At 54.0% G+C, this 22,918-nt stretch overlaps 1 protein-coding gene across 8 annotated transcripts; it reads right to left on the reverse strand.

Annotated features, from left to right (window-relative positions):
- Positions 1 to 453: 453 nt before the first annotated feature.
- Positions 454 to 21,082, reverse strand: CHST12 (carbohydrate sulfotransferase 12). 8 transcript variants are annotated; one of them, XM_057315252.1, is made up of 6 exons: positions 21,013 to 21,082; positions 10,471 to 10,735; positions 10,019 to 10,256; positions 5,091 to 5,209; positions 2,396 to 4,642; positions 454 to 2,197 (listed from the first exon to the last, which is right to left on the reverse strand). In XM_057315252.1, exon 6 carries the CDS (start codon positions 2,110 to 2,112, stop codon positions 853 to 855), a length of 1,260 nt encoding a protein of 419 aa, XP_057171235.1. In that variant the 5' UTR covers positions 2,113 to 2,197; positions 2,396 to 4,642; positions 5,091 to 5,209; positions 10,019 to 10,256; positions 10,471 to 10,735; positions 21,013 to 21,082; the 3' UTR covers positions 454 to 852. The 8 variants fall into 8 exon arrangements, with proteins under 8 accessions (XP_057171235.1, XP_057171236.1, XP_057171237.1 ...); XM_057315253.1 differs by lacking the exon at positions 10,019 to 10,256 and having other exon boundaries at positions 21,013 to 21,069; XM_057315254.1 differs by lacking the exon at positions 10,019 to 10,256 and having other exon boundaries at positions 2,336 to 4,642; positions 21,013 to 21,069.
- Between the last annotated feature and the right edge of the window lie 1,836 nt (positions 21,083 to 22,918).

The following is a 22,918-nucleotide window of genomic DNA, read 5'->3' on the forward strand; positions in this document are numbered from 1 at the left end:
GGGGGAAGGTTACCGGAGCTGAATCCCCCAGCCAGTCTACGACAATCCCACCGAGCCTCACCTTGCTGACGGCAGGGAACAGAGTCTCAGAACAGACTCCTACTCACACCATCCCTGTGACAGCACATCCGTGATTCATAACCTTCTAGCAACAGCCGCGGCTAACGTCCTGCTTCTGCGACTGGGGCCTGAGGTACGGCCTCAAGCAGAAACCCCTTTCTAACCGCTTTCCCTTCTCAGAAATATCGGACAGTCAGAGAGCTCACGCTCGTGCAGGATCTGTCCGCTACCCTTTTAAAAACACACGTGAGGCCTGATTTCAAACGTCGGTTCCTCCTTTTTGCTGAAGATGACCATGAACATTCCCTGCCTTCCCCCGAGTGTCTGAGGTCAAATCCCTCAGGGCCCCGTACCAAGCACCTGGCACTCTACCAGAATAACCACGAAAGCAGGCGGCAGAAGCAGGTGTAACCTTTACTCCATCCTCTCCTCCACTTTTCATATTAAATATCTGAAATATATTAATCTTAAAAAACAATATTAACACAGTACTCAAGGAATATAGGCAGTGGAGTAAACAGTAAGTCCAGATTGCAAAATCGTAGGTGGTTTTAAAAACCGGAGTGTGGGTATGGTCGATGCCGGGCGTCTCCAGCTGCCTCGTCAACGGACCATTGTGGAACTGCGCCACGGGTCAGACTGGGAGGGAAACAAAGCCATAAAAAAATATATGTGGCAACACGCCGCCCCGTCCTCGGGAGGAAGGTCGTGGGACGGCAGACCCTTTGTCCAGTTTGAAGAAACACCACCGGCCCCGTGTGCTTTGGTGTCTGGGCCTGTCCCCTGACGCCTTCAGTCTCTAAGCAGGTTTTCGGGCTTGGGGTAGCCGAAGAGGACGAAGTCGGCCTCGTAGAGTTTGTAGAGCTGCTGCCTCCAGGCCAGGGGAATGGTGGCAAACCAGTGCTCCTCCCAGCTGCTGGCAGTCCTGTTCCGGTAACTTGGCGGGAAGTGAAGGAGCTTGTCCACCTTCAGGAGCCGCAGGAGCTGGGCGGCGTCCTGCTCCAGGGTCTCCAGCTTCCCCACGAAGTCGTAGTCGATCTGGCAGGGGTGGCAGAGGCGGTGCACCTGCCGCCAGTGCTCGTTGAAGGGCGCCAGCTTCTCGGTGCGCGGGTCCAGCAGGTACTGGATGAAGTTGGCGAAGGACACCTTGAGGCCCGCGCTGAAGGCCTCGCTGACGGACGCGGGCAGGCCGGTGTGGTTGGCGTACATCTTCAGCATGGGCACCGCGAACTTGCGGTAGAACTCCTCGTTCTCCAGCTGGAACTTGCTGCGGAAGGCCGAGATGAGGCGGACGAAGGGGTCGCGCACGAACAGGAACTTGGTGTACTTCTTCAGCTTGATCTTCATCAGGTGGCGGGAGAACTTGCCGTAGCGACGCCAGAACTTGTTGAAGGTCAGGTGCGTGCTGGAGTTGTGCACGTACTCCCGGGGGATGTCCAGGGGGTCGCGGTAGGGGGCGCCCCGGTCCAGCAGGCTCTCGCTCAGCACGATCATCACACGCTTCCAGTTGGTGCAGGCCACCTTGGGCACGTAGCAGTAGATGACCCCGTGCCGGTCATCCACGATGAGGTGGTTGAGCTCATAGTTGGGAATGTCATCGAAGGAGCGCTCCTTGGCGGGGAACACAAAGCTGGCGTTGGCACAGAGCCCCCTGAGCACGCTCCTCCGCTCGGCTTGCTGCCCGCCCGGGTCCGGGCCCTGCTGGGCGTCGCGGGTGGACCAGTCGTAGCCCCTCACGCTCTCCTCCGCGTTGCTCAGCACGGGCCTGCTGGAGGCCGGCACGGAGGGCTGCTCCGTCCTTTTACCAGAAAGGGCGTTCTGCTTCAGGCCCCCGCCAAGCAGCTTCTGCAAAAACACGTCCACGTCTGACGCGAACTCCTTCTGTGGCCCGTGCAGGGGGGTGGGCAGTGGCTCCAGGGGGTGTGGCCTGGGGAAGGAAGTGTGCAGGTAGAAGTGGGCGGTGCCCACGTTGTCCCAGTACACTATGATCAGAAGGACCATGAAGACGGACCCCAAGACCAGCCACAGGCGGAAGAGCCGGGTTTGGGTCATTCTGTCCGCGGACGGGGTGGGGAGACCCTTTCTCCTGGATGCTGTCACGTCAGCTTCATGGAGCCGGGACACTGCTCTCAGGACCCTGGAAAGGTAACACAGAGCTACGTTAAAGACTATGGTCCAGCTAGGGTGTCCTCTTGCAGTCTGACTCCGGCCAACGGGGCTGGCTGATGTCTCGGACCTCCCGTCGTGGTCCGTGTCCCTGCCCTGCCCCTCACACCTCCATCCTCCATGACTTAGGCTCTGTGAGGCTGCCGCCCCTCCGTGTAACAGGACTAACGCTGCTTCTAACGCGGCTTCGAAGGGCCCAGAAGGACGCTGTGGCTGGCGAGGTTGCTGGAGATCCTTTGTCACCGAACTGACGAGGGGGAGCTGACAGACCAGGCTCGGGCAGGGACACAGACCCTCGTGGGCAGCAGGTGCCGAGGAAGGAGAGGCGGTCAGCGAAACAAAAACACAAGGTTAAAGTTGAATGCATACGACAACTTACAAAAATGCTAAAGACGTCCCAGCCCCTGAGAAAACCTTTTGCTGTGCACGTTTAATGCAAATAACCACATCGGAGAACAAGCTGCTGTGTGTGGCTGATGCGTGCTGGGCACCGTGCACCGTCTCTGCCCCCTCTATGTGGAAGGGGTGGAGCGCACTTGAGGTCGGAGGGGGGACAGGGACGGTCCACCGGGCAGCTGAAAGGGGGCCCATGCAAGAGCTTTCCAGACTCTAAGAGCACTGTTGGTGCCCCCACAGAAGAGCCACACAGCAGCAGAGCCCCGGCCGGAGATGGGGAAAGGCTGCCTGATCTTCAGAAACAAAAGGGTGGTGGGAGGGCTAAGGGAGGGCAGGTGCAGAGTGGCAGCTGTGAATGTCAGCGGGTGCCTGGTCCGCACCCTGGAGAGGTCGACCAGCAGGCCCACTGGCTCACGCGTGGGGAGATGCAGGCCGGACGACGCATCTGTGGCTCCCTTACAACTTCCGCTGAAGGCTGTCCTTGACCACAGCCAAGGTCAATACGAGAAACGCCAGAGGAGCCCATCCTTGGGCCAGTCCTGTCGGACCAATATGCTGAGCACCAGTTCTGCCTCGGGCACTTGGCGAAGGGCTAGGGACACCACAGGGAAGACGCGGCGTCTGATCGAGTGCTGGGACGGACAGGCTGCTTGGGCTGTAGGTAACCCCAGGTGGGGACGCTCGCCCGAAGAGGGGAGGACGCAGTCACGCCTCCAGGTGTGACTCCCTGGTTCCGCTCCTAGTTCCACCTGGAGGGGGCCGCTCCATTACAGATCTGCCCACTCACAACGAAACAACGAGAGATGTGACACAACCAACAGGCACAGGAAGGCTCGGAAAGGACAGTCCAGGGACCTGGCTGCTCAAGGAGCAACAGGGACACAAGCTTGCGAGGTTCCTTACTGCCTGTCCCATGTCCCAGAGGGCGCTGCCTCCAACCCTCAAGGACCAACAGGCACAGGAAAAAGCTCCAAGAAGAGCCTCTGAAGAAGAGCCCAGGCGAAAGACAGGCAAGAGTGGCTGCGGTAAAGGACTGAACCTTGCCCACCCTGCCCATGCCTCCAGGCCCTGCCTGACAGGAGTGTTTACTGGGGGCCTTAGGCTAACAATGTGATTGGCGGCTGGAGGGGCTTTGGGTCCCAGTGTCAGCCCGACCTCAGAGGGGCTGGAGGTTGAGGTCAGCCCTGTGGGGAGTCAACCGTTTGATGACAAAGCCCCAGGAGAGGCTGGACACGAAGACGTGGGGGGAGGACTCCACGCACGCGGTCCCTCATCAGTGGAAGCTGGAGTCGGTGTTGTCCAGACCTCCCCTGGGAGGGGACAACTCTTCCCCTGCGTCTCTTCTGCTGGCTTGTAAGCTGAATCCTTTGCTGTGATGAACCGTAACGGTGAGTACAATACCTTCCCGTGAGCTCCGCGTGTCCTTCCAGTGAATTATCCAACCTGAGGGGGGTCTTGGGACCCCACTCCCCATTTAGTATTGGTGTGAGGACTGAGAAGGTCTTCAGAACTGTTCCTAACCTTACGGTGACCTAACAACAGAAACATCTGTTTGGAAACACCTGCTTTACTTAGGCCAGACACCAGTGGAAAAGCCACCCCCACCGTCACAGTTCGGCAGGGCCTGGCAGGGAGCCGATCTCCCCCACTGGGCACCAACAGGCCGAAGAAGATGGTGCAAAGCGGGGTCGTCGCACTTGGACTCCCCTCGCCTTACAACAGGAGGGCCCGGCGGGGAGCTGACCTCCACCTCCACACCGGGCCATCATCACTGGGATGGACGGATGTGGTAGGAGGTGGTGTTAGCTGGCACTCTGCTTCCTGTCCCACCAGGATGGAAAACATGTGTCACATATTAATCAACAGAGGTTAGCCACTGAGGGCCACCTGCCAGGGTCAGCCTACCCCTTGGTCTGCTGCCAGATCCCCCAGTGTGTGACTCTGCTTACCTCTCCCCCAGGTGGCAGTCCCCCAAGCCACCAGCAGAGCTGGCCCGCCCTGTCAGCAGCGAGAGCAGAACCTAGATTCAGAAAGATGAACAAATAAGCTGGAAAGAGAAGTTGAAAATCAGAGCTGGACACTGAGACTAGGATGAACGTCAAGCTTCCACCCGTGGGCGGGGAGCAGGCTTATCCTGTGTGGCTGCAGAAGACAAAACTCAGACACGGGTCCAGCCTAACGAAAGAATGGATGCACTCCTACCAGGTGGCCCGAACCTAGAATGTCCGTTTTTAAGGCATACTGGGAGCTCTGTCAGTGCGGGCACCAGAGCAGACACGGACGGAGCACGTCTTGGGGTGCTCCAGGGACAGCCCCCATCGCACACGCTCTCTGACTTCTTCCTATCCGAACCTCTCCGAGTCTGTATTCCTTGAATGCATTTGACTATGTACCTGGGACCTGATGCATTTTCACTAAATGAACCTAAAACTTCACAAGGCCGAAATCTGGAAGCAATCTCCACCCACCTGTGCAGCTGACGTTTATGCTCAGTTCATTTTGGTTTTTAATGGAGAAAGTAGTAACACGCGCTCCCGGTACAAAGGTCGGCATACAAAGGGTAGTGTGGGCTTTTATACGAAAGGTGCTGAAACAGACAAGTGACAGAGAAAAAAGGACATTCTGGTCATGTCACCTTCATCAGTCCTTCCCGAGCCCCCAGCACTCTCAGCGCACCCCTACAGAAAAGGCAACCCAGCCGGGGGCACGGAGAAGCCTGGCCGACCCCACCCCGTGGCAGCCCACAGCTTCGCGCACTATCACACGGGACGAAGGCAGTCACTGCGCCGTGAAAACCATGAGAAGCAGAGGTGCTCGTGTCTTACACGGCTGCTGCCAGAGGTCGGCGAGCTCCCTTTGAGGGCGTCACAGGTGTGCGTGGAAGAATGCTTATAATCACACAATGTCACAGCCTGTCTGTAAAATTAGATCATAAGCACGTGCCACTGAAGTTTTCAAGACCATCCCCTCTGGAGGGTGTAAAAGGCTGAGTGCTTTCTAGAGATGAAGGTGCAACCAAATCAAAAAACAAAAAAACAGGGGCGCCTGGGTGGCTCAGGTGGTTGAACGTCTGCCTTCAGCTCAGGTCATGATCTCATGATCCTGGGATCGAGCCCCACATCAGGCTCCTGGCCCAGCAGGGAGTCTGCTTCTCCCTCTCCCTCTCCTCCCTGCTTGTGCTCTGTCTCTCTCTCTCTCAAAATAAATAAAATCTTTAAAAAAATAAATTAAAAAAAATTTTTTTAAGTTTTGCCGAAGGCTGAGAAAGCGGCAAAGGGAAAAAGTGACTGAGAGGTCACGTGATTTGAGAGCTCGGCTTCCAGTTTTAAGATCAAGACTCACAGCACCATGGACGGGTGCAGAGTCCCCGAGTCCCGTCCGTGGGCACAGGCACCAGCCACACGTCAGGGACCGCGCCTCCATGTGCATACCGAGAATGCCAAGAGCCAGGTAAGTGAATTATGCAGTTACAAGGAAGAATCTAAAATTACAGCGCATGATATATAAGCAACGCCCTGTGCTTGTTTCTCAGGCACGCAGCAGCACACGCACGCTGACAACGCCAGGGCCCACAACGGACTCTGTACTAATCATTTCCTATGACTTCAGTTCAATTGCAAGGAAAAGGCACGGCCGATTGTTTTTAGGATCATATGATATGTACAGATAATACCTTTTTAATAGAGAAGCTGCCCCTTAAAGGGCTCGTACCACCAAGTGCCGGGCGCTCGGAGGAGCGCGCTGCCCTCGTACGTTCCTTCAGGCCCCTCTGCACGTGACCTGAGGGCGGGCAGCACGACCCCCTGACAGCTGAGGAGCCTGAGGCCCAGAGGTGTCACATCAACATCTGGATTCAAGCCTCACGCCAAAAGTCAAGCCCCCCACACGCTCCCGCGGCTCTGCTGCTGCATGTCCTCGTTCTTCTGAACCGCTCTGTGCGGTGTAAGTGGCGCACAAGCGCGTGCACCAACGTCACGCTTCATGGGTAGTCTGATGCCCTGGATGCACACATGCGCCCGCGACGCCATCACCACGGTCAGAGAGTGAACCCCTCCATCGACCCCCCGAGCTCATTCCTGCCCCTTCACATCCTTCTCCCCAGCTCATCCCTCCCCTCCAGCCACTCCTCTGTTTTCTGTCACTATAAATTAGTTCGCATTTTCTAGAGTGTTCTATAAATGGAATCACACAGGATGAGCTTTGAGAGTCATCCGCGTGGTTATACAGATCCACAGCTCCTTTTTTCTGGATCTGCGTGGTACTCTGCTGTAGGAAGCATTTACATACGGCAGTCCTGCTACGACACAGGCTCACACACATCCACCCCCCTCCCCCCCCAGGGACTGAAGTCACACGAGCAAGTGTCTTCTTAGTCCAAGTCCAAGCTGCGGAACAGAAGGGGCTTAGAAGGATCGCGCTTCCTGAGAAGCTCAGTGCCAACAGGTGCGTGTCTGTCACGCACGGGCGCGTGTTTCCTGGCTTCTCTGACCCAACAGATGCGGAGGCGCTGGTGCTGGAGGCAGAGGTCACAGCGGAGTGAGCCGCCGTCAGCCTGCAGCGAGCCCTCCGTCTCCCGTCGGGTGAGTCCGTCACCCAGCAGAGGGGAAGCAGACGCGTCTGACGTTCCTCTGTTGCCTGTCCCGAACGTGGTTCTCTAAGTTCAAAGAAAGCTTGTCTTCTCTTAAGTCGCTCTGATTTTTTCCTTATTTGTGTATTAGCACCAACCGTTATCATCTTTTAGTCTTTCATAAGCTCAACGTCTGAAGTTTTGTTCTGAGTCCATAAATGACCTACGTAAGTAGCACTGGGCACGGTGAAGCGCTCCAGCTAAGGAGCGAGGAGCCCCGTTCAGGTCCCGAATTTCTCACCGCCCGGCCCTGGACCAGCAGCAGGTCACGGGGCAGCCCCCAGGGGGCTCTTCTCATCCACGCAGTGAACCTACAGCTTATATCGTAAACAGCGCGTCAACTAACTGATTTATAATGAGGCTCATACCTTGCTTCACGCAGACTAGACCACTCAGCGGGCCTGTGGATCGTTGCAGGGAGCGTTCCCGGCTTAGGGGCCGGCCATCAGTAAGCAGGGACTGCACACGCAGAAGAGGGCCCCACCACCACCACCAGCCCCAAGACAGTGTCGGCAAACCTCCCTACGCAGCGGGCGTCTGGGTGATTCGGACCCACTGCTTCATGGCTTTCTGTATTTGTTTCTGTTTACACTGGGCATTGATTGGTTTTTACTATGAGAAAAAACAAACATTTTTCCTTTTACAAAAGACACACAGCAATACAAAATTAAGGCATTAAAACACTGAAAGAAAAAAATCAGCCAATTGAACGTCATACAAATTAGAAACTTTTGCGCAACCAAAGGCACTATCCACAGGGAAGATTTCTGCAGAATGGGAGAAAATGTTTGCAAATCAATTATCTAATGAGGGCTTAATATCCCAAATAAATGGAGAACTCATAATGCTCAAAAGAAAAAAAACATCAAACAACCCAATTCAAGAAAAAGCAAACAACTTGAACAGACGTTTCCCTGAAGACCTGCAAATGGCCACGGGCGCGTGAAAAGATGCTCCCCGTCACTCGTCCTCAGCGAAACGCAAATCAAGATCACGGTGAAGCACCGCCTCACACCCATCGGGATGGTTCCAATCAACAACAAAACAAGACGGGCGCCTGGCTGGCGCAGCCTGTGCAGCGTGCAAGTCCTTATCTCGGGGTTAGGAGTTCGAGCCCCACACGGGGTGTAGAGCTTACTTAACAACAAAACAAAAACAAAACCAGAAAGTAAGTGTTGGCCAGGATGCGGAGAAACTGGAACCCCCTGGCCCTATTAATGGGACTGCAAACGGGTGCAGGCACTGTGGCAAGCAGGACGGAGGCTCCTCAAAATATTAAAAATCGAATGACCATATAAAATGACCACACGATCCAACAATTCTACTTCTGGGTCTATATTCAAAAGAACTAAAAGCAGGGTCTCAAAGCGGTCTTTGTACAGCTGTGTTCACGGCAGCACACTTCACGACAGTTAACAGGTGGAAGCATGCCAGCGTGCACGGAAGGGTGAGTGGTAACAAAGTGTGGTACGCACACACACACACGTACAACCGAGTATCACTCAGCCTCCAAAAGGAAGGAAATTCTGGCAGCCGCTATGACGTGCACGAACCTACAGGACCTGCTGCTGAGTCACGAAGGACAGATGCCGTGTGATTCCGCCCCTATGAGGTCCCTAGAGGCATTACATTCCCTGAGACAGACTGGAGGTTACCAGGGGGCGGGGAGGGGATGGGACGGTCAAGTGTTCAACAGGGACAGAGGATCGGTTTGGGAAGCTGAGATGAGTTCTAGAGACGGAGGGCGTGACGGTTGCACAGTGAGGATGTGCTCCATGCTACTGTATGCTTAAAAATGGTTAAGATGACGACATTTATGTTATGTGTACTTTACCGCAATAGAAAAATTGGAAAAGAATGAATTAGAGCTACAACAGTGGACCTGGAGGAACGGACGAGAGGTATTGTTGAATAAATAAAGCAAAATGCAGGACAGTGTGCACAAAATAAACGCACGAATCCAAGTAAATAAAATGTACAAAGACAAGGACGCCTTCAGTAGGGAGAGGTATAAGGAACAAAGGCTATAAACCGAGCGCCACAGCTTCACCTCACAACCCTGCACAAAAGCTCAACGGGCTGACTTTACCTGCAATTTGTTCATCAAACAAATGTTAAAAGTTTTAGAAACGTACGATGAGGGGGTGGGTGCATGACAACAAGACAAGCCTTCCCTCTGGGACACCCAAACCCTGTGCGTCTGGCTCTTCACCGGTGACACCGGTCCTGGGAGCCTCGTCTCGCCCTGGAGTCCTGCCCCAGAACCAGACTGCCTGCGGGGCAAACCCTTCTAGGCCTTTCCAGACCGAGGTGATGAGCACCTCAACCCCAAGCTGAGGCAGCGCTTGCCGATGAGGCTGAGGCCACGGGTCGTGTTTCACGTCAGGGAACAAGGGCAGGCCTGGGTGTTGTCCTCTCTAACCTCAAACAAGCCGCATAAACAGCAGTTGTGGAGACGAACGGGTTGTGCGAACAGTGCCTGGAGAGGAAGGGGCTGTGCTGCTCAAACACGCGCCACAGCCCCTCGGGCCGCCAAGAGAGAGCAGAGACACGAGCACGACCGCGCAGCTCCGCCAACAAGCTGTACTTGCTAAAATGCAGCAGGGCGTGCGCGAGCCTGGCCCAGGCACGGAGGCAGCAGGAGCCGGGGAAGGTTCCAGGGAACACTCCGCGGCCTTCTGGGGAGGAGGGCGGCACCTGGCACGAGCCAGCTGAGAACTGAAGCCGGGAGCCTGCAGACGCAGAAGCAAGTCAGGGAACACCACTGACCTCCCAGTAGCATTCATTCAAAAAGGAAGGGCGGTATCTCCAAACACGAATCCCCCACGACTTCAAAAAGCCATCCCCAAAAAGCCTCTTGCTTCCGAAGCAGCGAAGCCCGAAGGGGCTCTGCGGAGGAGCGACTGACGGTGGGCTGGCCGCGCCAGTCCCAGGCTTCTGCCTCCAGCACGAGACGCGACAGCAAGGTCTCCTCCAGCAGCTTCCGTCTGTCGGTGCCCTGTGAGCGCTGATGGAACAGTCAGCCCTCACGTTAGCGCTCGCCCCAAACAAGGCGGCCTCAGCTCGGGGAGGGGCTGCTAAACACGCCTCTTCACCCGGACACGGCGGCAGGGGCCCCACACCGGCTGCCCTTCAGGGCCACGAAGGGCGGTCTGCAGCAGCCAGGGGGCTGAGCTCCCTCCCCGCCCCCCCCCCCCCCCCGTTCCGGCATGTGCCATTACCGGGAAGAGTGGGCCACGTAGCCAGGCCCGCGTGAGGACCTATGCGGGGGCGCTTTCCACACAGTCTGTAACAGACTGATGACCTTACACGACAATAAGGTCAGGAGGTATGTGCTGGTTGCTTCTGCGTCCCCTTCACTGGTCACACAGCATTCGGAGGGTCTGTGAGGGTGTTCTTGGTTGAAACTGACCTCCGATTCAGTAGACTGAGTCAGGCAGACGGCCCTTCCCAGCCTGGTTGGGCCTCGCTCCATCGGCTGATGGCCTGAATAGAACAAACAGGTGAAGGAGACAGAATTTCCTCTCTGCCTGACAGTCTTTGAGCTGCGACAGAAGTCTCCTGCCCTCAGACTTGGACTCGGGCTGGAACATACCATCAGCTCTTCCTCGGTCTGAACTTCTCGGCCTCTATAATCACACGAGCCAATTCCTTAAAATAAATCTCTTTACACACACCCTACGATTCTGTTCCCTGGAGAACCCTAATACATATATTTGCTTTGTCACTTGGACTGGGGTGTGTGTGTGTATGTGTGTGTGTGTGTGTGTGTGTGTTTACTATACATTATAGACAGGAGTGATTGAACCAGTGAGAACTAAAGAGAAAGTGTTAAGAAACGGAGGGCACCTGGGTGACTCCGTCAGTCGAAGGCCTGACTCTTGGTTTCGGCTCGGGTCATGATCTCAGGGTCGTGGGATCGGGCCCCGTGTCAGGCTCTGTGCTCAGCATGGAGTCTGCTGGAGATTCTCTCTCTCCCCCTCTGCCCCTCCCCTGACTCGTGTGCATGCGCTCTCTCTCTCTCTCTCTCTCTAAAAATAAATAAATAAATCTTTTTAAAAAGTGTTAAGAAATGGATATAAAGTTAGTTGCCATGGTGGAAAGGAATGTCAAAAGCACAGGATTACAGCCACTACCCAATATGAGTATTCCAGAGGGAGGGGTTGAGGTTAATTGTTTCCCCATATAGATACCCAGCTGTTCGAGCACCATTTGTTTAAAAGACCGTTCTTTCCTGATTAAATCACTTTGGCACCTCTGCTTCTCCTTTTCTTTTTTAATCAGGTTTACTGAGGTCTGATTTACATACAAGAAAACTCAGGCTTTATGACTGTAGAGTCTGATGAGCTGGCAAATGTACACCACTATTAAGAAACACTACAGTTAAGATCCAGAACATTTCCATCACTCTCACGTTCCCTCCTCCTTCCCCAACACGCAGCTCTAGGCAACCACCAATCTGTTTTGTGTGTTGGTTCTGCCTTTCCTACAATGTCACCTACAGGAAACCACGTAGGACGCAGGCTCTCCCGTTCTCAAGACGCTTCTAAGATTGGTCCGGGTTGTTGCTCACGTCAGTAGTGAGTTCCTTTTTTATGGCTGAGTAGTATTCCGTTACATGGGTATACCACTGTTTATCCATCTACCAACTGATGGACTTTTGGGTTGGTTCTCTTTTTTGACCACTGTGAATAAAGCTGGTATCAACTCTGTTTGCATACAGATCAGATTCTTTTTTTATGCTAAGACTTTTTAAAAGTCAGAAAAGTTGGTATTAAAAAACATCAAGCAGGGGCGCCTGGGTAGCGCAGTCGTTAAAGCGTCTGCCTTCGGCTCAGGGCGTGATCCCGGCGTTATGGGATCGAGCCCCACATCAGGCTCCTCCGCTATGAGCCTGCTTCTTCCTCTCCCACTCCCCCTGCTGTGTTCCCTCTCTCGCTGGCTGTCTCTCTGTCACATAAATAAATTTAAAAAATCTTAAAAAAAAAAAAACATCAAGCAGATTTTTTCAGTTCCTAGAAGGTTCTACAAGAACCATAAAAGTAGATACGCTACAATAATGCTCAGGGACTCTATTTAAAGACCAATCAAACCAATCATTAAAATATGATATACAAATCTTAGATTACTGATGATTTTTCAATTACAAAATTTTAAGGGCTCAAGGGATTATAGAAAGTTTGCAGGATACAAAGTTAATACACAGAAATCAACTAGTTTCCTATATACCAGCAATGAGCAAGTGGAATTTGAAATTAAAAACACAATTCCATTTATATTAGAACTCCCCAAAATAAAATATTTAGGTATAAATAACAAAATCTGTGCAATCTGTATGGAAAACTACTCCGTGTGTGTGGACAGAAAGACTCCATGTTTGTCAAGATACCAGATCCTCCCAGCTTAATCTACAGATTCAGTGCAATCCCAATCAAAATCCCAGGAAGTTATTTTGTTATTTTCAACAGTTTCTAAAGTTTGTACGTGAGGGAAAAGACCCAGAATAGACACCACAATACTGAAGAATAAAGCTGGAGGACTGACTACCCGACTTCAAGACTTATCACAAAGCCACAGTAATCAAGAGTATGTGGTATTGGCAAGAGAACAGAGAAAAGATCAGTGGAAAAGAACAGAGAGCCCAGAAATAGACCCCCCATAAATACAGTCGACTGGGCTGTAGCAAAAGCAATGCAATGCAGCAAAGACAGCCTGCCTCAATTACGAGTGCCGGGACAACCGGACAGCTACACGCAGAGATAAACACGGAGAAGAATCCTGACACAGTCCTTACTGCCTTCACAAAAATTAACTCAAAGCGGGGGCGCCTGGGTGGCTCAGTCATTAAGCGTCTGCCTTCAGCTCAGGTCATGATCCCTGGGTCCTGGGATTGAGCCCCGCATCAGGCTCCCTGCTCCATGGGAAGCCCGTTTCTCCCTCTCCCTCTGCCACTGCTTGTGTTCCCTCTCTCGCTGTCTCTCGCTCTGTCAAATAAATAAATAAAATCTTAAAAAGAAATTACCTCAAAGTGGATCACGGACCTAAATGTACGGTTCAAAACTATAAAACCCCTAGAAGATCATAGGAGAGAGCCCGGATGACCTTGGGGGTGGCGATGCCTTTTAGATACAGCACGGAAGACTTGACCCATGAGCGCAGTGACTGTCCACACGAAGACGGGTACGCGAATGCTCACTGCAGCTCTGTTCGGAGCAGCTACAAACTGAAAACAACCCAGAGGTCCTTCAACAAGGGCATGAACACACGAACCGTGGTGTCCTCGCTCAGCGGAAAACTACCCGGCAGTAAAGCAGACTGAGCCACTGATTCATGAATCGGTGCATGAACACCGATGAGTCTCTCAGATACTGCGGCGAACAAAAGAACCCAGACACAGAAGAGTACATTCCACGTGACTCCACTTACAGGAAGTTTTCAAAAGACAGAAACAGGGACAGGAGGAAACTGGGTGATGGAGATATTCGGTTGTTTTGACAGCAACGGTGGTTACACAGGTGGATGTATTTGTCCACATTTGTCAACCTACATTTAAAAAGTGTGCACTTTACTGCATGTAAATTATGCTTCAATATATATGATTTCGAGAAAAAAAAATGTCAGCAGCCTTATTAAGTCCATCTCCAGAAGCTAAATCTTTCCAATGTGAACACCACGACCTAGCTCTCACCAGTTTCCACAATACAGGATGCAAACGTCAGCCCCAGAAGTCCTACAGACATTTACAGCGCGGGAGGAAGAGGGACGGCATTCTGGGGCCCAGTCCAGTCTCTGCTGAGTGGCCTGAGACATCACCTCAAGTCTCAGTCTCAGCTCCTCGCCCACAAAACCCCACCGACCGAGGTCTCTCTGCTAACCAGAGCTACTGAGAACATGAACACGATAACATATGAACTATTTGGTAAAATATTAAGCCACTCTCTTTGGACTAGGCCACTGGCCTTATTTATTTTCCCATCTTTATTGGGCCCTCAAATATTTGTATTCTATTAATACGACGTTATTTCTTATTACTCATACTTTCTACCAACCGCCAATTATCACCAAAGAAGTCTCTATGCTTTCAACTGATTTTATCATAATTACAACAATGGCTAATATGTTTTCAAAAGTGATAGCGTAAGGTCTTACGTATATTAATTTATTTAATCCTCACACTAACTGTGATAAAATTGGGGCAAAACCTTCAGGCAACTTGCCCAAGTCCACATAGCAAGTGCCTGTGAAGAGCTGGCGTTTCAGCCCAGGCAACTGATTGAAGAGCCCACTCTCCGACAGCCAGCCCCTGGCAGCCTCTAGAGGAGATATTCACGCACAGTTGCTTGGGTTTTGGTAGACACTCAGATTTTTATTACTTTATTTCTGAGAGAATTTGCTTCTTCTTGTCCGAATGACCAACTTCTGAGCATTAAATCAAGTGACACGGACTTCATTAAGAAGTCCAAGAATGTTTCCAGTTTTATTTATTTATGCGACTGGCAAAAAGACCAGAAACTACCCACTTCTTTTCCAGCTTTGCAAACACTATATAAAGCAAAGAATTCACTGCAGTTCCCATCACTGTAGTCAACAGAAATTTGGAAAGTTTCTGTGAGTGGTCTCAACACTTACTCTGCGCCGTGTCTGCCTCTTCAGAGCTGGATTAAAACCCCCGCGGCAAAACAGACTTTCGCCTGACGCCACCAGCACTAGCGTTCATCTGTCTATAGAATTAGTTCATTTGTAATCAGTTAACCCCGAGAACGACATCTGACATATCCACATAAAAAGAAGTAATACACGGTCACGTGGCTGAAACAGAAGGTTAATGTGCATCCCGGGAGACCTGAATGAAAATTGAGCCCAAAGTTGGCCTTTGAAGTAAAGGAACTTCCCCCCTGGAGCTGGGCCCAGGGCATGGAGGGCTATCCGCTCACACTGGTCTCTTGGCCCCTGGTCCCTAAGCCCCACTGATATCTCCATGTAGATGGGCTCTTAGGGCACACATACCAGTCCCGTGTTCTCAAACTTCAAATTCTTAGAAGACAGGGAACATATCTCTTGTACCTTCTACCTTCCTCACAAGACTCAAGAATTTGCGGCATGGCATTTGACTCTGGAGTCCAAACGAGCGCTCATTTCTCAGAGTTGAGTTAATCTGAATAAACTATTTCAAGGGAAAATAAATGATGACAAATTTCACCACAATTAGTTAAAAAACCTGCATGGAGCTTTACCTCCGAAATATGACCAGACTCTAACCTCTTCCAGTCCCTCTAGTGCCCACCCCTCCCCCGCACCCTGGCCCAGCTGGCATGGGCTCTCACCTGCATGACTACAGCTGTCTCCAACCTGCCCTCTGTGCTTGAGCCCGTACAACCCATGTTCAACATGGCAGCCACAGGTATTTCCTAAGTCAGACCATGCCACTTCTCTGCTCAAAATCCTCTGATCGCTGGACTCATTTCCAGTTCTTACAGTGGCTGCTGACAAGCCCTACCTGATGGGACCCCACACTCTCATTTCTTCCATTGCCCCAGTCTCTTGCCCCACTCCAGCTGCAATGGCCCCCTTGCTGTTCATTGGCTCCCACTGCCTGGCCCGCATCCACTGTCCTCTGCCTAGACGTGCACACCGGGGGAAGTCCGGTGGCTCAACCCTGCACTTGCTTCTGATCTCTGCTCAGAGCTCACCTCATTGGCGAGGCTTCCCTGGTCACTCCACCTGCACTCCCCATCATCCAGACCTGCTTTTCCTCTGTGGCGTGTGTCATCACCTCCAATATTACACGTTCTTGGGCTTACTTGGTCACTGTCTGTCTGCACTAAAATATAAACTTGAGAAGGCAGGTGGCCTCAAGGCTTAGTACAGTCTTGGTATACAGTAGGTACTCAATAAAGAGCTGTTACCATAACAAAAAACAGATAAACACAACTGACCCTGATTTTATAATTTCCGAAACTCAGTGACGGGGAACGAAGAGTTCACAACAGTCCTCTTTCTACTTTTGAATATGCTTTAAAATCCCTTTATAGTAAGTTGAAAGAAAAATAAAATAGCTCGAGAAAGCACCCACACTCTGCTATGTGACCGCAGCCAGGAGACAGGATACAGAGAACAATGACAATAATGAAGAGGAAATGAACGAGTCAACTCTCCGGGCTGAGGAAAAGGGCCCGTGAGTGAGACCGAGCACCAAACACGGGCGAGATTCGGGGCTCCTCTTCCAGGGGAGCCGGACGCGCGGTGCGACTGCCTTTATCTTTACCGACGTTATGCACACACGTGTAGATGTGAAAGGACGAAATCATGCTGGGCAGTTTACCACAAACCACAGCAGCCCCTGTCCCTTCCCGCCACCCCCTCCCACCCTGTCGGCTGAATCGTGGGTGCTCCCCGCCCCCTCTGAAGAACAGGCTTCCGAGCCACCAATGGACTGGCTCTAGGTATGGGCCTCCCCCTCGGGGGCAGGTGGAAGCGTGGTGTCTCCTCCCTCCCCCGGCCCCTCACACACCCATGCCCCGCTCACCCCCACACCGTCTCCAGACAGGCACACCATCGTTTCCATTAGAGCAATATTCGATGTTTACATAAATTATTATCATCGTGCAAAGGCTGTTCACAGCTGAGCCTTGCAGAACACCGTAATTATTTCTCTTTTCCTGCACAACGGTCCATTTTCCCTGGAACTAATAACAGTCTTATGCTCTCATTTGCTTTGTGCTGCATGAACTCATCACTAATCCAGCCGCAGCCCTGCCAGCTGTCCACATCTCCTCTCCAGATGTTCCAGCCCATCAGGTGTCCTGTCAACTTCACCTTCCCCAAGAACTCTCTCCCGGGGGGATCTGCCCCGGACAGGTGAGCACGCTGGCCTCCCTACCTCCTCTCAGGAAAACCCCATCTCCTCTGGCTCTGTCCTTCTAGATTCATCACCTCATTTCGGGAGAGCAAGCCTGTCAGTCACTTCCTTAAAGTACGTGAGACGTGAACTTTTGGAGCATGTCTGAAAATATCTTTATTCTACTCTCCTTTGCGTGAGTATAGAGTTTGAGGTGGGAGATATTTTCCTTCAGAATTCTGAAAGCCACGCTCTCTTGCCTTCCACCTTCCAGAGTTGCTGTGGACAGGTCTCCAAGGCATTCTGCTCTGTTCTGTGATGACCTGCCGGTGGCCTGTTTTTATTCTTTTTCTAGAAGCTAGCACAATCTTCCTTGTCCCAGAGTTCTGAGATTTCACAACAATGTGCCTTGGAGTGGGTGTGCACAACTCTCTCTCCATCCGCACTCTCACTACCCAAATTCTGAAACCGATGGCCTCACATGCATTTCCAAATAAATCCCTTGTTTCCCAAACTCTCACTCGTTACTGTGGAAACTCGGCATCCCTCACTGTGCAAACCTGCTCCCCACACGGCAAGGACCCACACCGGGAGCTGAACAGACAGGGAGAGCAAAGGACACCTGCCTCTTCACCCGCAGGGCCGGCCACCTGGGGGGCCCCTTGCACACAAAGTTTTGGCTCTAGGAAATTCTCTTGCATTATTTTTTGGACTGCCTCATCCTATTTTCTCTCTTCGTTTTTACTGAAACACATTATTCAGCTGTCAGCCTCCTGATCTGATCCTTTCCTTTCCTTTTTTCTCTCACTTCCCATCTTTGCATTTAGGTGCACCTCCCCCAGCCACTCGACTGTATCTTTCACCCACCAACTGGGCTTTTTATTTCTGCCATTGTGTTTTTTATATCCAAGAGTTCTCTTTTTGGTTCTTCAAGTATTCCCCCCACTTTTTTTTTTTTTTTAATACAGCAGGCCGCTCTTGTCTCTTGCATACAGCAGTTCCTTCTCTCTGTGTGTGTATCTTAGTGAGGGTCTGCTTGTTCAGTCCTCTTCCTGCACACCCTCCACGGCCCACAAGTGTGCGCTAAAGTCTTTACTTTCCAAATTAGAGGTGTCTTCACCTGTCCTTGGTTTTCTGTTTCTATCTAGTGGTAGGGCACCGGAAGAACTTGGAAGCTTTGAACCTTGGGGGGATGTTATTAAGTATGAGCTTCATTAGTGAGGGATCCACCTGAGCCTCCTTGCTGGGGACCCCCCGATGTCACTATTTTTAGGTCCTTTCTTCTGAGCTACTCACACTCCCCAAAGACTCTTCCACTCTCCTGCCTGAAGAGAGAAGTGCCAGCTGGTGGTGTTCTGGGAGCCACCGACTCTGCTCACTGCATCCCCCTGTGTTAGGCCTAGCAGCCGCCCCTCTCCCCGACCCAACTATGCCTGGCATTTCCCACTCCTCTCTGAAATATTTGTCAAGTTCTCTAAACAGTCACAGAAACCGCCACCTTGGCTAACTGCAGGAAGGACGGAGCTGCTGTGTCAGCTATCAGGAGGCCCATCTACTGGCAAGTGGCTGAAGAACCAGCAGCCCTGGCCACAGCCGCAGCCACACTAAGTAGGTGTGAAACCAACTGCTAGCTTCTGAAAAGAAAGAGACAATTAAAAAATCAAAAAGAAGATGTAAGTTGTGGGTTTTTTTAATGATAAACTAGCTGCATCTGCTTCAGCAGTATCATTAACCGGTCTCTCCTACACAAGCACACTCGAGCCTCGAGACCTTTCTAGAAGACAATCAACCCCAGCTGTGGTGATATGCAGTAATGGCCATAAACTGCAGGCCCGGTGTCGGCCATGAGACACGCTTCTCTTCCATGACCTATCCCTTCCTAGCTGGTATTCCCCGGGCTTCTACCCCAGCCACTCTGTCTACGACAGGGTGTCTCATCCCGGATGGCCCAGAACACCATGAACTCTACAAGCCTAAAACCCAAACGCCCCTCCACACCCACTCTAGCACTTTTCATCACAGGCACCGGCTCTGTCCTTCAAGCAGCCGAGTGAGAAACCTTGGTTACTCTAGTGTTTTTCCTTTCCCCTTCGCCACACCCCACAGAGTGCCACACACTGTGGGCTCCCCTGCTTGCTCTAATCTGATGACCCCACCACTCTCTCGGCCTCCGTCCCGAAGCCATTCTCCCTACAACGGCACTCACCTCGGTCTCCAGCTCCTCACACCCTGAACCCACATTCCCTGTTGTCCCTAGTGATACTTTTCTGAAACACGGACTTATCACATCCCACCCAAAATCTTGACCAACCCCTCACTGAAAATCAGGACAACAGCCCAAACTCTAGCCCTTCGATAAGAAACCTCTTTCTGGCCTTAGCTTCAGCCTCAATCCTCAAACCCCCCCTGGCAATGATCCAGAGACTTGCTGCCCCCCCCCCCAACATCCCATTCACTTCCATGTCTCCACATGCCCTGCGGCCTCCACTTGGAATGTTCTCTCCAACCTTTACTCGTCCTCTAAGGTCCCCAAATCCGTCCGTCGTCTCCACCATGGAAAACTCCAACACCAAGAAATAAACTTCACTCTTCCCCCCCTTTCTTTATTGTAAATAATTGTCTAGATGCTCCAGTCACGCTGCGTTATAATCAGCCTAACCTTATGACCGGCAGCTAGCCCGACTTGACATCTTGCAAATGATCAGAGGCTCAGTGGTTGCTGAACTGACGAAGCCAGCACACAGTAACAGCGAGCAGTATTGTGGGCCTGCAAATAAAAGCCCAAAGTCCTATAAACTAATCTGTAAGAAAACGAACCACCAAGCAATTCCATGCAGATGCGGTCTGAACGCACAGGAGCGCAGCCTTCCCGTAGCAATGAGCTAGGTGTGGGCTAACGCTATTGCGGTGCGCAGATTGCAACATGCAAGTGCATCAAACCCGCCCTTGTAACACCTCCATCCTACACAATGTGTGTCAACTCTACTTCAACTGAAAACAATGTCCTGACATCCCTGTGTGCTCTCCTTCTCCCCCCAGACCGCAGCCCTGACTCACACGCCCCACGCCAGGTGCTCACGGAGAAAGGGTTGCACTGTGTCCTGCGCGGGGGCAGGCGAGGGCCCGCTAAGCCGGTTCCCCGCCGCCCGCACCCACACTTTGGGGGGCAGTACTTCTAAAGGTGCGTCTGCATGCCCCCGTTCATCCCGGGCCTCCGGAGCCGGTCCAAGTGCAAGCATTGGGTAAATAATTTAATAAATCGCGGACACACTGTGGCTTGTTGTGCTCCGCGCCAGCGGAACCTCTGCTTGCGCCAATGGCTCGCCAATGATGCCCGGTGGCCAGGAGCCCGAGAGGGAGATGGAGGTACCTCTGTTAGTGGCCAGTGCACGGCTTCCTCGCGCGGGAGAGGCTGTCCCGCAGTTTCTGATTAGAGGATCCCTGGAGGGCCACCCCTTCAGGCCTCGCGGCCCCGCAGCGGCCGGCCTGGGGTCCCCCGGGGCGGGGCCGCGCAGCGCAAGCCGGCGGGAGGTGCCCACAGCCCTCCGGGAGGGCGGGGGTGGGCGGAGGGGTGGGGACGCCCGCCAAGCCCGGGGTTCCCCGCAGGGCCCTCGGAGCACTGCGGCGTGGGGACCGGCTCCGAGCACCGCGGAGCTCGCGTCCCCGCGCCCGCGGCACCCCACAAGGAGACCGGGAGCGCGCCTGCGGGGCGCCCCACCCGCCGCCGCCGCCCTCCAGCGCCGGGAGCCCTGGGACTCAGAGAGGGTGCGAGCCGGGCCAAGGTCACACAGCGGCCGGCACGGGGGCTCGGCCCGGGGCCGCGGCGGACCTACCGGCGGGCTGAGGGAGGGAGCCGGGACCCGCCCGCCGCCCGCGCCCTGTCCCGCGCGCCGCCCCGCGCCTCGCGCGCCTCTATTCACCTCACCTCACCTCGTCGTCTTCTTCGTCGCCGCCGCCGCCGCCGCCGCCCGCCGACCCTCCCGAGGCCCCCCTCCTCCGCCGGCCCCGCCCCCGGCGCTCGGAGCCCCGCCTCCCTCTCCACGTCTCGCGAGAAGTCGCGGCCCACGGAGGGGCCAAGGAGGCCGAGGGGCGCCCGCCCTCAACGCGCCTGCGCTCTCCGCACCCCGCCCCCGCCCTCCCCAGCCAGTGCCATGTGGCGCCGTATTTACGACCCGCGATCGGCCCCGCCCCCCGGCGCCAGGAGCCCGCCCCCTTTCCCAGCAGCCAATCCGGTTCTGCGAGCCGCGGCGTTGGCTCCTCCTCCAGCGAGTCCGCGCGAGGCGTGCGCGGGATGCGGCTTGGAGCCCGGCGCCGTCCCACTAACCTGCACTTACCGAGCGCCTGCTGTTTGCCCCGCTCGTTCGCGATCCCCCCGACCGCTGGCAGAGGATCGCGACGCTCCCCGGCCGCGGCCTGGGGCGGGTGACCGAACCTCTCCGAGGTTGTCCCAGGTCTGTCCAGAGGGTGGTGCCTTCACCTTGCGGGCAGGTAGCGAAGCGCTCCACGAAATGACCCTTTTTATTAGTTAGCATCGATGGGTTTTCTTCAACGGGGGTGAAATACGCATATGATAAAATTCACCGCCTTAACTATGTTTCATGCACATTCACATTTGTGCAGCCATCTCCACCAGCCACCCCCAGAATTTTTCCAATCCGTGATGGTTTCTCTGGTTCCTCGCAGTGGACCGTGGTTGCCTTCGGAGCAGAGGCTCTGTCCTCACTCCTTGCCCAGCGGCCAGTCAGCACGGAGTCCCCACCTGCTGGGTCCTGAGACACAGCAAGGCCCAGCCCTCCCGGAGCGGCTCTTCTAGCTAACACGTCCACCAACTGCTCCCTTCCATTGGATCGTCCCCTCCGTGTCAACCGTGGTCAGGCCTCTCCCTGCTTAAAAACAAAAACAAAACCAGTACCCTTTACCCCCTCCAGCTATCACCTTCTCAGCTAACACCTCAAAGCAGTGGGTCTCTCTACACAGCCTCCAGTTTCCCTACGTCCCGTTCACTCCACGCCCTGGGAAGAGGTCCCCTCCAGCAGGCAGGCGGTGCTAGTGCGAGGCAGGTCCACACAGGGAGGGCTGGCACAGGGTGGGATGGCATGGGGTGGGATGGCACAGGGCAGGTGCACATGGGGCAGGTGCGGGGGGGGGGGGCGGAATGGCACAGAGCAGGTGCACACGGGGCAGGTGCACACGGGGCAGGCGCAGGCGGGGCAGAATGGCATGGGGTGGGATGGCACAGGGCTGGTGCACACGGGGCAGGATGACATAGGGCGGGTGCACACAGGACAAGTGCACACGGGGCAGGTGCGGGGGTGGGCGGAATGGCACAGAGCAGGTGCACACAGGGCAGGATGACATAGGGCGGGTGCACACGGGGCAAGTGCACATGGGGCAGGTGCGGGGGGGTGGAATGGCACAGAGCAGGTGCACACGGGGCAGGAGCAGGCGGGGTGGAATGGCATGGGGCGGGATGGCACAGGGCTGGTGCACACGGGGCAGGATGACATAGGGCAGATGCACACGGGACAAGTGCACATGGGGCAGGTGCGGGGGGGCGGAATGGCACAGAGCAGGTGCACACGGGGCAGGTGCACACGGGGCAGGCGCAGGCGGGGCGGAATGGCATGGGGTGGGATGGCACAGGGCAGGTGCACACGGGGCAGGATGACATAGGGCGGGTGCACACGGGGCAAGTGCACATGGGGCAGGTGCAGGGGGGCGGAATGGCACAGAGCAGGTGCACACGGGGCAGGAGCAGGCGGGGTGGAATGGCATGGGGCGGGATGGCACAGGGCTGGTGCACATGGGGCAGGATGACATAGGGCAGGTGC

The sequence above is a fragment of the Ursus arctos genome, unplaced genomic scaffold (genome assembly GCF_023065955.2).
Source record: "Ursus arctos isolate Adak ecotype North America unplaced genomic scaffold, UrsArc2.0 scaffold_2, whole genome shotgun sequence".
In the NCBI taxonomy this organism is placed as follows: Eukaryota; Metazoa; Chordata; class Mammalia; order Carnivora; family Ursidae; genus Ursus; species Ursus arctos.